A 16,413-nucleotide genomic window follows, 5' to 3' on the forward strand; every position below is an offset into this window, starting at 1 on the left:
GCCACTCCTTTGTTGCTTTGGTGGTATGCTTTGGGTCATTGTCAAGCTGGAAGATTCTTACACAACCCATCTTCCGGTGAGTCAAAAGAGCTCAATTTTGGTCTCATCTGACCACAGCACTTTCTCCCAATCCTTTTCTGAATCAAAATTTAAGCTCTTTGGCATTACCTCGACTCGCTGTGTTTGAAGGAAAAAAAATGCTGACTATGACCCTAAGAACACCATCCCTACATTCAAGCACGAGGTGGAAACATTATGCTTTGGGGCTGTTTCTCTGTTAAAGGTACAGGCAGACTTTACTGCATTGAGGGGCCAATGGACGGGGGCCATGTATTATAAAATCTTGGATGAGAACCATTTTTCCCTCAGCCAGAACACTGAAGATGGGTCATGGATGGGTCTTTCAGCATGACAATGACCCAAAACATACCGCCAAGGCAACAAAGGAGTGTCTCAAGAAGGAGCACATTAAGGTAATGGAGTGGCCTAGCTAATCTACAGACCTTAATCTTATAGAGAATTAATGGAGGGAACTGAAACTTCAAGTTGCCAAGCGACAGCCAGAAAAGCTTAAGGATTTAGAGAAGATCTGTGAAGAAGAGTGGACCAATATCCCTCCTGAGATGTGAGCAAACCTGGTAATCAACTACAAGAAACATCTTACCTCTGTGCTTGCCAACAAGGGTTTCCCCACCAAGTAAGGTTTTACTTGAGGATCAAATACTTATACAAATACAAATTACTCACTGAACTGTAACTCAGTTTATAACAATTGTATTGTGTTTTTTCAGGATCTTTGGTTGATATTCTGTCTGTATCATTTTAAAATACACCTATGATAAAAATTATAGACCCTTCATTTCTTTGTAAGGGGGCAAACTTACAAGAGCTGCAGGGGATCCAATAATTATTTTCCCCCACTGTATATGTGGTATAGCACCACCCAAACAGAAATGTAACTATGCACAAGAATTCATATGATGAACAACATTTTCTGAGGATCCGCCAAGTGCTGCTGCTACGTATGGAGGAAGCTTCTATCCTTGTGTTGTAAGAATAAACTGATAAAAAAAAAAACTTTTTAATTTTTTTATTGGGAATGTTTTAAAGCAGAAAGTAAAAAATATTGTGTTTTTTTTCAAAATTGTCGCTCTTTTTTTGTTTATAGCACAAATTCTAAAAACCGCAGAGGTGATCAAATACCACCAAAAGAAGGCTCTATTTGTGGGAAAAAGGGACATTATCTGTATTTGGGTACAGCGTCGCACGACCACGCAATTGTCAGTTAAGGTAACGCAGTGCCGAATCGCAAAAAATGGCCTGGTCATTAAGGGTGTAAAACCCCCCGGAGCTGAAGTGGTTAAAGTGAAGGAATCCTTTGTCACCAGAACTAGTGTCTCCTTTGAAAAATTTTCCCTTTATTTCTCTTCTGGTAACAACCTCAATTTAGGAGTTTATTTTACTTATAATAATAATAGAAAAGAGGACAAAGAGAGGGGGTAAATCACCCTAGCAGGGAGACAGACAGCAATAAAACCTGACAAGTGTTCTAATCCTTCTCTATCCAAAAATGTGCCCTTCTCTTTAGTTCATTGATGGACACTGCGTTCCAATAATCATGACTATAGGGTATATTGCCTCCTGCAGGAGTAAGACTAGATAGAACAAAAAACTTGGCTATGCCCATGGGTCATCCTCAGCTGGTATATAATCCTCTCTCTGCTATAGGTATTCAGTTTGTTTCTGTCTGGTAAGGAGAAAAGACCTAGGTTCCCGGTAAGGATCTTCTGGTCCTAGCAATTGTTGCTTTTTTCTCCTTCCATGCATCTTTTTGCTTTTTCTCCTGGGAGATCTACAATCAACTGCCAGGCTGGGCAATGAGCTGGATAATCTAGATCCAGTGGTATCCCGAGTCCAGCCAGCAAGCACGTGCAGACCCCAGCTACATAGGCTCAACGGATGGAGACTGGCCTGCGAGTTAAATGTCTCACAGGGTTGCATACGACCAGGCTCTGATCCAAGTCGCAGCGTCCCCCTGACCGACAGTCCCCTACTTTGGTGGCGAGAGGTTCTGTCTGGAGTGATGCCCACATCCATGGAGAGATAAGTACATTCCCTCCTCTCCTTCTTTGTGTGGGTGGGGTGGACGCAGGTACCCTCCACGGATAGTCAGGCCTGCCTGCAGGTTCCCCTCCCCCCATCCTAAATCCCTCAGTTGAGCTGGGCTTTTTTTCCTCCCCTCCATTCCCCCTATGTGAATATTCCCCAGGCCTGGAGTCTGGTTGGGGTCCCAGTGCAGAGGGTGCAACAGGGACCCCTGGGTGTCTCCCCACCTCTCCCCTCTGTATAACTCATGGGGTGATGTATGCCCTGCTTTGGCAGTATTTGGTGCAGTACCTGGGGTCTGGTGGGGGTCCCAGTGCAAAGGGTGCAGCGGAGACTCCTGTGACAGTCTGCCATAGTTTTGCAGCATTTGGCGCGGCCAGCGACCATGTTTGTGTAGTCTGTTAAGTCACGGCAGCCATTTTCCCTTGGTTTTGCTTGGTCTTCGGCTGGCGGCCATCTATGTGTAGTCCGTGATGTCACAAAGGCCATTTTCCCTTGGTCCAGCTCTGGGCCCTCCTCTTCCTTCCCTGGATATATGAACTGCTGACACACATGCGAGCTTCTGGGTCTGAACATATGGCGCTCCTCTGGCTGGTAGTGGTGAGTCCTTGGGGGTCCCTATCTCTCGCTCTGCTGTGCCAAAATGTTTTTGTTGCTGCAGGGTCTCCCTTATCCTATGGAGCCTCAGGGTCACATCTCCCCCACTGACCCCCTTCATGGAGGCCCCAAGTCCCCCAGAACCCCAGCTCCCCATTGTTGCACTGATGGCGGTCCTACAGTCCTTGGTATCCCGGGTGGAAGTGGCGTCTGGGCAAAGGCCTAGCAGGAAGCGTCCCCAGCCACTCCTGCTCAGTCTGTCTCATCTGATTCTGAGCCTGGTGCTGCCGTGGACATGGCCAGTCCAATGGGACTTGAGATCATGCTCCATGATCCGTCAGATAGTGAGGATGACTGTCAAGGTCTTACCTTGCCTTCCTGTTGGCAGCCATCTTGGACATGTGCAGACTGCTGTCTCCTATAAATTCTGTTTGCATCATCACTTGCCTGCTGCCTGGGCGTTGCTCAGTGATGATGTTGCACACCTGACTATACTTGAACTTTGCGACCTTTTGCCACATTTCAGGCTTCAAACATAAAGATATAAAACTGTAATATTTTGTGAAGAATCAACAGCAAGTGGGACACAATTAGGAAGTGGAATGAAATTTATTGCATAGTTCAAACTTTGTTAACAAATAAAAAACTGAAAAATTGGGTGTGCAAAATTATTCAGCCCCTTTACTTTCAGTGCAGCAAACTCTCTCCAGAAGTTCAGTGAGGATCTCTGAATGATCCAATGTTGACCTAAATGACTAATGATGATAAATAGAATCCACCTGTGTGTGATCAAGTCCCCGTATAAATGCACCTGCACTGTGGTAGTCTCAGAGGTCAGTTTAAAGCGCAGAGAGCATCATGAAGAACAAGGAACACACCAGGCAGGTCCGAGATACTGTTGTGGAGAAGTTTAAAGCCGGATTTGGATACAAAAAGATTTCCCAAGCTTTAAACATCCCAAGGAGCACTGTGCAAGCGATGATATTGAAATGGAAGGAGTATCAGACCACTGCAAATCTACAAAGACCTGGCCGTCTCTCTAAACTTTCAGCTCATACAAGGAGAAGACTGATCAGAGATGCAGCCAAGAGGTGAATTGAACATGAACTGCAGAGATCTACAGCTGAGGTGGGAGACTCTGTCCATAGGACAACAATCAGTCGTATACTGCACAAATCTGGCCTTTATGGAAGAGCGGCAAGAAGAAAGCCATTTCTTAAAGATATCCATAAAAAACTTTGTTTAAAGTTTGCCACAAGCCACCTGGGAGACACACCAAACATGTGGAAGAAGGTGCTCTGGTCAGATGAAACCAAAATTGAACTTTTTGCAACAATGCAAAATGTTATGTTTGGTGTAAAAGCAACACAGCTCATCACCCTGAACACACCATCCCCACTGTCAAACATGGTGGTGGTGGCAGCATCATGGTTTGGGCCTGCTTTTCTTCAGCAGGGACAGGGAAGATGGTTAAAATTGATAGGAAGATGGATGGAGCCAAATACAGGACCATTCTGGAAGAAAACCTGATGGAGTCTGCAAAAGATCTTAGACTGGGAAGGAGATTTGTCTTCCAACAAGACAATGATCCAAAACATGAAGCAAAATCTACAATGGAATGGTTCACAAATAAACATATCCAAGTGTTAGAATGGCCAAGTCAAAGTCCAGACCTGAATCCAATCGAGAATCTGTGGAAAGAACTGAAAACTGCTGTTCACAAACGCTCTCCATCCAACCTTACTGAGCTTGAGCTGTTTTGCAAGGAGGAATGGGCAAACATTTCAGTCTCTGGATGTGCAAAACTGATAGAGACATACCCCAAGCGACTTACAGCTGTAATCGCAGCAAAAGGTGGCGCTACAAAGTATTAACTTAAGGGGGCTGAATAATTTGGCACGGCCAATTTTTCAATTTTTTATTTGTTAAAAAAGTTTGAAGTATCCAATAAATTTCGTTCCACTTCATTATTGTGTCCCACTTGTTGATTCTTCACAAAAAATTACAGTTTTATATCTATGTTTGAAGCCTGAAATGTGGCAAAAGGTCGCAAAGTTCAAGGGGGCCGAATACTTTTGCAAGGCACTGTATATATCACCTGAGGGCTTGCAGTCCCTGCCCTTGTATTTGTGCTCCAAGGTCTATCACTCCTAGCAGTCTTCTGTTCTCTGTGTTTCTCCAAGCATGACCTGGCTTGGCTGACGACTTTCCTGGCTCTCGATTCCGCATCGGCAGACGATCTGGCATCGGCAGACTACCCGCTACTGGACTCAACCCAGGCTTGGGTGACTACCTGCTTCTAGACTCAATCTCGGCTTGTATAACTACCCGCCTCTGGACTTGACCCCGGCTGTTCCTTATTTCACTCCTCACTCTTGCTGTGCATTTATTGTTGTTGCCCTAATAAACTTCTTTATTTTACTTGCATCTTCATGTAGTCTGGTTTCCTGGCACCCTGACAATGACTCCTCCTTGGTTGCAGCAGCAAATGAGAAAACGCTGGTGTGCACACTTATTACTGCAGTGCATTAGACTTTAAAAATGGAGGATGTGGCTAATGTGGCCATGGACGTGGCTGTCCCTTTTGATACATACAAGTCACCCAGTACAGCTAAGGTGTTTCCTTATCTTCCTTATTTTGACAATTCATCTATAAGGAGTGGGGGCAACCAAAGCAACCCTTTGTGGTCCCCAAACTTTTTGCAGTACGTTACCCTTTTGAGGAATCACTTTTAAAAAAGTGGACCAGTGTGGACCCTCCTGTTTCCAGGTTGAATAAAGCAACCATGATCCCACTAGATGATTCCACATCCTTTAAAGACCCAGCTGAAAGGAAAGCGGAGTCAGTGGCATGCAGTATGTTTACTATGGCTGGTTTGGCATTGCGACTAGGGATGGGCTGTAAGTTCCACTCGAACATCAGCTGTTCGTGTGTTCGCCGAACACACAAACAAATGGGGTGCTCAGCGAGAAGTTCACCCGCCGATAAGCGCCCCATAATGCACTGCGCTGTTGCAGTGCATTGATTGCTGATGATTGGCCAAAGCATGCTTCTGAGCTCTATGCTTTGGCCAATCATAGCACAATGCCCTGTCAGGGGCATGATTGCCCAAAGGCAGGGTGCCTTTAGCCAATCATGGCTCAGGGGCTAAGTCCACGCCCCACACTATATAAGGCTTCTGCTGACACGGCAGCCATGTATAGTGTGTTATAATAGAGATTCGACGGGTAGTGGATAATGTGTTGAGTTAGTTTAGTGCGGTCAGTGTAGTGTACAGGTATACTCCATTTTTAAAATGTATAGATATGTTGTAGTCCTACCCAAGTTTTGTGTCCCTGTCACTTATAGTTTGTGAGCAGTGCCATGCCAAGCTGACCAAGATTTCCTATAGACGCTAATGTTAAAGACAAGGAGCAGTGCCATGCCAAGCTGTCCAATATTTCCCATAGACGCCAGTGTTAACCGCTTGCCGACCGCCGCACGACTATTTACGTCGGCAGTCAGCCCCTCACAGGCAAAGGGACGTAGGGCTACGTCGCTAGCCTGTGAGGGTCTAGGGAGCGAGTGCGCGCCACCAGAGGCGCGGTCACGGACCCCCCCGCACGTGTGCCCGGCGGACCCGAGCAGGAGAAAGGCAGGCGGCTAATGTAAACAAGCCGCCTGTCATTCTCCCCTGTGTAAGAATAGTGATCATACGGTTCTACTATGTAGGACCGTTGATCACTGTTCCTACACCTCAAGCCACAGCCAATCACAGTTAGAATCACGCCCCTAGGGACACACATAACCCCTCCCCCTCAAAAAAGTTAACCCCTTCACTGCCAGTGTCATTTTACAGTAACAGTGCACATGTATAGCACTGATTACTGTAGCAATGTCATTGGTAACCCCAAAAGTGTCAAAAATGTCAGTCAAGGGTCCGATCTGTCCGCCGCAGTCGCAGTACCGCAAAAAAAAATCGCAGATCACCGCCATTACGCGTTAAAAAAAAAACAACAAAAATGACAAAAATCTTTCCCTTAGTAAACACAATAACTTTTGCGCAAACCAATCAAAATACGCTTTTTGCGATTTTTTTTACCAAACATATGTAGCATATTGGCCTAAAATGTTAAAAAAATTTGATTTTTACATTTTTTTTGGGAATTTCATATATAAAAATGTGAAAAATATTGTTATTTTTGCAAAATTGACGCTCTTTTTTTGTTTATAGCGCATGATCAAAAAATCGCATAGGTAATTAAATACCACCAAAAGAAAGCTCTGTTTGTGGGAAAAAAAGGACGTCAAATTCGTTTAGGTACAGCGTCGCACGACCGCGCAATTGTCCGTTAAAGTCACGCAGTGCCGAATCGCAAAATAGGCCCTGGTCAGGAAGGGGGTAAAATCTTCCGGGGCTTAAGTGGTTAAAGACAGGGAGCAGTGCCATTCCAAGCTGACCAATATTTCCCATAGATGTCAATGAGCACTGAAAGCTGTAAATTGATCTAGGCAGGAAGGGGGTGAGAGTGCCCTGTATTTAAGTAGTTGACGGGTACCCTATGACCGTTTAAAAAAAAAATGGCATGGGCCCCCCCCCTAAATCTATACCAGGCCCTTTTAACAAGGGGGAACCCAGATCCTGCCCCCCCCCCATGTGAATGGGTATCGGGTACATCGTACCCCTAACATTCATCAAAAAAGTTTAAGAAAATGGAAAAACCACAGGCGAGGGAAAATGGCTAATTGGGCCTAATTTGGACATTTTCACTTAGGGGTGTACTCACTTTTATTGCCAATGGTTTAGACATTTATGGCGGAGTTATTTTGAGGGGACAGCAAATTTTACACTGTTATACAAGCTGAACACTCACTACTTTACATTGTAGCAAAGTGTAATTTCTTCAGTGTTGTCACATGAAAAGATATAATAAAATATTTACAAAAAAGTGAGGGGTGTACTCACCTTTGTGAGATACTGTATGTATGTATGTATGTACACGCGTGTGTGTTTGAGCTTTGGGGTGCACACCCCAATGCAACAGGCTGCATACACCTATGCTCCTAACCGCACAGGCCAACACCCCCAAAAAAATGTGTATGCACCAAAGATGGAATAAGGAGTGACAGACCTTACCATTGTCCCCAATGTCCCTCACAATCTGGCCTCTAAAAGTATACTATTGCAGTCACTACGATACCTCACAATAATATTAATGGAGGTGTTTCTCCTATGCCTGACGACCTGCATTTTGCCTGTAACGGATGTCCTGTGTACCGACCATTTGCCCGTTTTGTCAATCCTCTTTCTGAATGCGGCCTGGACCAACCCTTTGCATACAAACCATGTCTCTGCCTGTGGCCTAAACTGACCCTGAAGAATTATACAAGAAAATGATTAGTTAAACCCACAAGTTTTTTTTTACCACTACTATTCCTTTTGAAATTTACAAATGCAGCAATTTAGAAATCAGATGAAAGGTTTAGCACTGGCAAACACTTTTTTTAAAGGATAAAAAGTGCATGGTATATGCAACTATATAGATCAGACCAAAATGAGGGACAAATTAGGAGGAAAGAGGGACAGCGGGACTTTGTTCCAAATCAGGGACAGTCCCTCAAAATCAGGGACAGTTGAGAGCTATGTTTAAAGTGGTTCTAAAGCCTTAAAGCAGTTGTCCAGTCTGGGGAAAAATAAATTAAAAGTCAGTGGCTACAAATGTTATAGCTGCTGTTTTTATTCTAAAGATCACCTGTCCACAGATCCAGCGCTGCCCTTACCCGGGCTAGTTCTTTGTTCTTTCTTCTAGTTCTTTACTAGCCTTCAAATTCCTGGCACCGGCATCCTAATGTGGGCAGCCGGCTATGCAACTTTCGGCTTCACAGCCGGCTGCCCACTGCACATGCGCGAGCCATGCTGCACTTTCTGAATGTTCCCGCAGTCTTCTGGGACCTGTGACAAATCCCAGAAGTCTGCGGGGAGGGAGGGGGGAGGAGAAACTGTCAAAACCCAGTGCGCACTCCCTACCCCCCAAAAAAATGGCATGCCAAATATAGGAGAGGAGGGGGAGGAGGACTTAAAGTGGAACGTCCCCTGTTGGGTGGAACTACACATTCTATGCACTAAAGTAGAAAGCTTTCTGTGCTGCGGAATCCCCCCAGGCCCCACCCCTAACCCCCCCCCCCATACTTACCTAAGCAAAGTCCAGCAATGTGCAAAAGAGCAGCAGCTCTCTTGATCCTCTCCCTCCTCACTAGGCAGATTGATAGCAGCAGGCGCCTATGGCTTCTGCTGCTGTCAATAAAATGCTGTGACAAGGGAGCAAGGAATGTGTCTATAGATACAGACAGGGAGCGAGCCCCCACACGTTCCCCATAACAAGCCATTTTCTATGGGGGTACTTGCCAAAGAGGAGAAACCAGAAGCACGGGTAGGGGACCCCAGAAGAGGGGGATCGGGGCTGCTCTGTGCAAAACAATTGCACAGAGCAAGTACAGTAGGTGTATTATTTTCATTAAAAAAAAAAATGGAGGCTTTAACCACTTCTGGACCAGAAGATTTCCCCCCTTAATGACCAGGCCATTTTTTGCGATTTGGCACTATGTTATTTTAACGGACAATTGCGCGGTCGTGCGATGCTGTACCCAAATAAAATTGATGTCCTTTTTTTTCCACAAATAGAGCTTTCTTTTGGTGGTATTTGATCACCTCTGCGATTTTTATTTTTTTGCGCTATAAAGAAAAAATAAAGGACAATTCTGAAAAAAATAAAAAAACAATATTTTTAATTTTCTGCTATAAAACATTCCCAATAAAAAAAAATAATAAAAATTATATGTTTTCATCATTTTAGGCCAATTTGTATTCTGCTACATATTTTTGGTAAAAAAAAATTCAGAAAAAAAGTATTTTGATTGGTTTGCACAAAATTTATTACATCTACAAACTAGGGGAAAGATTTATGTCATTTTTATTTATTTTCTTACTAGTAATGTCGGCGATCTGCAATTTTTAGCAGGATTGCGGTGGACAGATCGCATACCTGACATTTTTGACACTTTTGGAGGGACCAGTGACATTACTACAGTAATCAGTGCTAAAAAATATGCACTGTTACTGTAATAATGACACTGGCAGGGAAGGGGTTAACCCAGGGGCGATCAAAGGATTAAATGTATAGATATGTTGAAATCAACACGGGAGCCCTATGATGATTGCTAACAGTCTGCGTACAACAGTAGACCGCCGTTCTCTCTCCCCAGGGTGCGATCGTGGGTGCCACCGGCAATCGCTGCTCCCGCAGATTATCTTTTCAGCTGGCGAATTGGCGCACGCCCCCACGATTGCTCCTGTGAAATGTCGTACAGGTACAGCGCTTCGCGGGAACCTGCCGCCGTATATCTGCTGTTTAAATACTTCCCAGCAGCCCACTGCACATTTACTGCGGGTTGGCGGCATGGACAGGCTGGATCACATATCTGTATGTCCTCCAGCCGGTTCTGGGTTTACATTTACCAGAAAAGGGGTATCATGTGATCGCTATGATTGGTCACAGCGTTCACATGATAAGTTAGTGACACTGAACTATTCTGATGATGGCCAAGCATCTGTGGTAGTGAGCCCTTGTAGATCACCAACTCAGGGATCCCAAGGGTGAAGAGTGTAAGCGATAGCCTGCTTCTTCACCAAAGCCCCTGATGGCGAGGATGGGCTTGCAGCAAGCTGGGACCAGGTTATAGGGTTGCCACCTCATCCCTTTAATCCAGGAAACATATTAATTACACAGGTTCTGACGCTGATATAATGCACATAAGGCACCAAGTGGGTTTAATTACCACCTTAATCAGCCACAGAACCTGTGTAATTAATGTGTATCCTGGTTTAACCACTTGCCGACTGCCGCACGACTATTTACGTCGGCAGTCAGCCCCTCACAGGCAAAGCGACGTAGGGCTACGTCGCTAGCCTGTAAGGGTTTTGGGAGCGAGCGCGCGCCGCCGGATGCGCGCTCCCGCTCGGTCACGGACTCCCCCACGCGTGTGCCCGGCGGACCCTATGTCCGCCGGGTACTCGCGATCGTCCGTGACAGCAGGAGAAAGGCAGGCGGCTAGTGTAAACAAAGCCGCCTGTCAGTCTCCCCTGTGTAAGAATGGCGATCAAACTACTATGTAGGACCGTTGATCACTGTTCTTACACATCAAGCCACAGCCAATCACAGTTAGAAACACGCCCCTAGGACACACTTAGCCCCTCCCTCTCCAATACAGTTAACTCCTTCACTGCCAGTGTCATTTTTACAGTAACAGTGCATATGTATAGCACTGATTACTGCAGTAATGTCACTGGTAACCCCAAAAGTGTCAAAAATGTCAGTCAAGGGTCCGATCTGTCCACCCCAATGTCACAGCCCCGCAAAAAAAAAAAAAAATCGCAGATCGCCATTACGCGTTAAGAAAAAAAAAACAACAAAAATGGCAAAAATCTTTCCCTTTGTTAGTAAAAGCAATAACTTTTGCGCAAACCAATCAAAATACGCTTTTTGCAATTTTTTTTACCAAACATATGGTAAAAAAAAAAAATTGGCCTAAAATGTTAAAAAATTTTGATTTTTACATTTTTTTAAGGGGGGAATTTCATCTAAAAAAAAAATGTGAAAAATATTGTTATTTTTGCAAAATTGACACTCTTTTTTTGTTTATAGCGCATGATCTAAAAATCACACAGGTAATCAAATACCACCAAAAGAAAGCTCTGTTTGTGGGAAAAAAAGGACGCCAAATTCATTCAGGTACAGCGTCGCACGACCGTGCAATTGTCCGTTAAAGTCACGCAGTGCCGAATCGCAAAATAGGCCCTGGTCAGGAAGGGGGTAAAATCTTCCGGGGCTTAAGTGGTTAAAGGGATGAGGTGGCAACCCTGACCCCATCTGAGGAGTCCACTCACATGTGCAAACAGTAGGAGACAAGCTGAGGTCACGATGAGCAGGTGACAAAGCCAGGGTCCCTAGGCAGGCAGAGGCTATGCAACCAGGTGCTCAGAGAACTGTGACCTTGCTCAGGTGAAATGGATGGTCCTAACCATGTATATATCAGAAAGCAAACTGGGAGTGACCCAGGAAGTGATAGAAGAGAAAAAGATATAAATCCAAAGTAGAGCAGGCAACGCCCATAGATGAACAGAGAAGGCTGCACATAAGGGAATAAAATCACAAATCTAGCAGAACCATTTCAGCAAGGAGGTAAGGAATGCCAAAACAGAAAGCTGCAGGCTAGACTGTGACAATGACAGGATGTACAAAAAAAAAAATTAAAGAAACAAAACCTTACAAAAAGGAAAAACAGGTTTTAAAAAAATGAATGAAAAATTATTTTTCTTTCTTACTGTCACCAGTCAGTATCCCTGAGCACTGCCACACCAGTCATATAATGACACTGTAGTGCACCGGTGACAGTATGTAAGAAAAAAATTGTGTTTCATTTCTTCAGTCACCATAAAATGGGTACAAAAAATTACAACTTTAACCACTTAAGCCCTGGAGGATTTTCCTGCTCAAGGACCAGGGCCTATTTTGCGATTCGGCACTGCTTGACTTTAACGGACAATTGCGGGGACGTGCGACGCTGTACCCAAATGAAATTGACGTCCTTTTTTTCCCACAAACAGAGCTTTCTTTTGGTGGTATTTGATCACCTGTGCAATTTTTATTTTTTGCGCCAATTTGTTTTCTGCTACGTATTTTTGGTAAAAAAAATTGCAATAAGCGTATATTGATTGGTTTGTGCAAAATTTATTGCGTTTACTAACTACGGGAAAGATATTTATGTCATTTTTTTTTTTAACTAGAAATGGCGGCGATCTGCGATTTTTTTTTTTTTTTTTTTTTTTTTTTTTTTTTTTTGCGGGACTGCAACATTGCGGTGGACAGATCGGACCCCCGACTGACATTTTTGACACTTTTGGGGGTACCAGTGACATTACTACAGTAATCAGTGCTATAAATATGCACTAGTACTGTAAAAATGACACTGGCAGGGAAGGGGTTAACCAAGGGGTTAAGTGTGTCCCTAGGGGCGTGATTCTAACTGTCAAGGGGCGTGGCTTGTGATGTAACCACAGAGACATACGATCCTACATAGCAGGATCGTATGATCTCTGCAGTTACACCAGGGAGAATGACAGACGGCTGTGTTTACATTAGCCGCCTGCTTTCTCCCTCTCCAGCGGGAGATCGCGAGTGGCCGGCGGACATCGGAGCTGCCGATCACTCGCGCGGGGATCCCTGTGAACGAGCGGGGGCAGGAGCCCGCCTCCGGCAGCGCGCGCTTGCCCCCTATTGGCTCGCAGGCGAGTGACGTACCGGTACATCACTTTGCACACTTGCGGCGGTTGGCAAGTGGTTAAGATGCCTAGAATGGAGTATCAGAGAAGATGTGCACAGGAGTTACATCAACCGTGGCTGCATAAAAACCAGGGGTGGCGTCCGGTAGCAGCCGCCCTGGGTGCCCCGGGAGAAGAGATTCACAGTGAGGTTGCTTTTCTTAAAGTGGTATTTTACCCATAACAACTTGCTTCTAGATGGAGGCTGCCATTTTGAAACTAAACCCATTTAACAGTTTCAAAAAAGTTACATTCCTGGAATGCCGGGATTACGAACGGTCACATTTGCTTGTGTCCTCAACCAAACTGTCAAACCATCAAATGGCTGGTGTCATAACTGATCACATGTGCAGCACTATGGCAGTTGTAGATTAAATCGAAGCAGCGTCCTTGGCTGTAAAGGAGAGGAGGGTTTAATCAGCAGTTCGGCAGCAGTGCCAAAAAAAATGCCTAAAATGGGAGAGCAGCTGAGCATGTGAAGAACAGGGTGATCCAGTGTATCACTGGATTTTAACCACTTGCTGACCAGCTGCGGTCGATATACAGCGGCAGGTCGAGAGGTTCCCGCAAATATGTATACCTGTATGGCGGTTCGCAGGATTGATCCTGGGGGCGCGCGTGACAACTCGCCAATGGGGAAGCTGATCCATGGGGGCAGCGACTGCAATTTCCACCGGGAAGAGAGAATGGCGGTCTGCTGTTGTAAACACAGCAGACCGTTGGTCTCTCTGGAATCAAGACAGAGCTCCTGTGTTCCTCCTATTTAGGAACACAGGTCTCTGTATTGATTTCACAAGCCCAACCCCCCACAGTTAGAAAACACCCCCTAGGCTCACACTTAACCCTTCGATCGCCCCTGGGTTAACCCTCTGCCTGCCAGTGTCATTATTACAGTAACAGTGCGTATTTTTAGAACTGATTACTGCAGTAATGTCACTGGTCTCCCCAAAAGTATCAAAAATGTCAGTTAGGAACCCGATCTGTCCACCGCAATGTCGCAGTCCTGCTAAAGATCACTGATCACCGCCAGTACTAGTAAAAAAAAAAGACAAATCTTTCCCCTAGTTGGCAGCCGCGATAACTTTTGTGAAAAACCAATCAAAATACGGTTATTTGGGTTTTTTTTAACTGAAAATTTGTAGCAGAATACAAATTGGCCTACACTGATAAAAAAAAGTTTATTTTTTACATTTTTTTATTGGGAATGTGTTTTTTTTTGTTTTTTTTTTTATTTTGTCAGCCAGTGGCTTCGGTAGGGGGGGGGGCTGACCAGGGCAGTAGCCCGAGTGTTATTGGGAATGTTTTATAGCAGAAAATAAAAAATATTGTGGTTTTATTTTTTTTTTTTTCAAAATTGTTGCTTTTTTTTGTTTTTAGCGCAAAATCTAAAAAAACTGCAGAGGTGATCAAATACCACCAAAAGAAAGCTCGATTTGTGGGTGAAAAAAAGGACATCAATTGTATTTGGGTACTGCGTCGTACGACTGCGCAATTGTCAGTTAAAGCAATGCAGTGCTGAATCACAAAGAATGGACTGGTCATTACGGGGGTAAAACCTTCCAGAGCTGAAGTGGTTAATTGACACAAGTCAATTTACAGTCACGGCTCCATAGAGGAGAGTGGCGGGTCTGATTGGCTCCGCCTGAATAAACTGCCGTGCGGACCCACAGTGACAGCAGTGTGCAACGGCACAGATGATATCTCACCTACACGTCCCCTACTGAGTCACAGTGACAGTCTCTTTCTATGCCAGGTGGTCCCTTCAGTCCACCCAGTCCAAACAGCACTGACAGTCCCGCTCCTGGCTTGCCTTGCTCCCGTCCTGCAGATCCGCACACAAGGCTTTTTACTGGCAACCTTTTCCTGTCACTGGCATTTACTGGCATTGAGAAAAGTGCCCATTTTTTACTGGCTGCTAGTAAAAATACTGACGGTTGGCCACACTGACCCAGTTGGACGGATCATATAAAAGAGACCTTATTGTATCATTATACACACTGTTTAACCAACATTTCTGCTGCGTTTGCAAAGTTTTTATTCATTTATTACTTTAGCTATTTTATATCTTGTATTTCTTATAGCTTGAGCACAAACAAAACAATGGTCAGTAAATCTGGGGGTATGTTGAGTTCCAAGCTGTTCAAACATAAGGATACATACTTTATTGATGGATACACTACTCCTGAAATCATTGACTCCTTGGAGCACATGGAAATCAGAGACAGTGATGTTTTCCTGGTCACTTATCCAAAATCAGGTAAATGTATCTAAACCTAAAAAGTAATTTATTGCAGCTTACCAGTCCTTGATTACCAGGCATTTGTTTTCACCTGGTAACCTCTAACAGGGTCACTAGTCATTTACATTGTACACCTATGGATGTACAGTTCAGCATTGTCACCCTAGGCTGTTTACTCCTAATTTGGACTAAAGATGTGCCGATGCTTGCACATTCATTGACGAAACGAAGGAGGAGAACCAATAGCCAATCCCAAGAGAAAGAAGCAGCCAGGAGAAGAGCTGTGTGGAGTTCAATATAAAAACAGATTTTAGCCAAAGTTGTTTTGCTCCTGTTCTAGAGTGATAGCACTGTCCCTGTCTCCTAATTGTTCCCATGTGTTGTCATCTTGTCACATGGGCTTCCAATGCAGACTACAAGTGCTTGTCACATGGGCATGGGCAACCGTTATTTCTCAGGGCAGGTTTGCTGATTGCAACATCCAACCATCAATTAATTGCATTTTAACATTAAAGTCGTTCTAAAGGTTCAAAGTTTCTTTTTTTTTTACCTTCATGCATTCTATACATGAAGGTAAAAAACCTTCTCTGTGCAGAAGTCCCCCAGCTTCCCCTAATACTAAACAGAGTCCTCTCTCGATCCAGCCCCTGGCTCTCGCTGCTGTCAATCACAGGCAGTGAGCCAATGGGGAGGGGGCTGAGCCACAGCTGTGTGTGAATGGACAAGCAGATCCACGGCTCGGGAGCAAGTCTGCTTGGGTACCCCCATTGCAAGCCGATTGCTCTGGGGGCACTTGGCAGGAAGGAGGGGCCAGGAGCACCAGCGGGCAAGAACAGGAGGATCAGGGCTGCTCAGTGCAAACCCACTGCACAGAGCAGGTAAATGCAACCTTTTAATATCACTTTAAAGCAGACTTCCAGCCACCTATCAAAAAAAATCAGCATCTACAAAAAGTGTAGCTACTGACTACAGCCACTCACCTGTCCCACAGTCCAGGGGTGAGCTCACCCCAGCCGTCTTCATCCTCTGTCCCTCCTCGGCAGCACCGGCATCTTCACTATAGGCACTCAGCTTGCGGCTTCGCAGCCGGGTGCCCACTGCGCATGCATGAGT

At 44.9% G+C, this 16,413-nt stretch overlaps 1 protein-coding gene across 1 annotated transcript in view; it reads left to right on the forward strand.

The window, feature by feature from the left end:
* Positions 1-961: 961 nt before the first annotated feature.
* Positions 962-16,413, forward strand: part of LOC309550652 (amine sulfotransferase-like) — a gene marked incomplete at both ends in the record, with an annotated part of 53,550 nt that continues 38,098 nt past the window's right edge. Inside the window, 2 exons of the mRNA XM_082250988.1 lie at positions 962-1,050; positions 15,143-15,318. Of these exons, the coding sequence (XP_082107114.1) occupies positions 962-1,050; positions 15,143-15,318 (265 nt within the window). The remainder of the gene's footprint in view (positions 1,051-15,142; positions 15,319-16,413) is intronic.

This window comes from Pelophylax lessonae (assembly GCF_965119305.1).
Source record: "Pelophylax lessonae genome assembly, chromosome: 3".
NCBI classification, from domain to species: domain Eukaryota; kingdom Metazoa; phylum Chordata; class Amphibia; order Anura; family Ranidae; genus Pelophylax; species Pelophylax lessonae.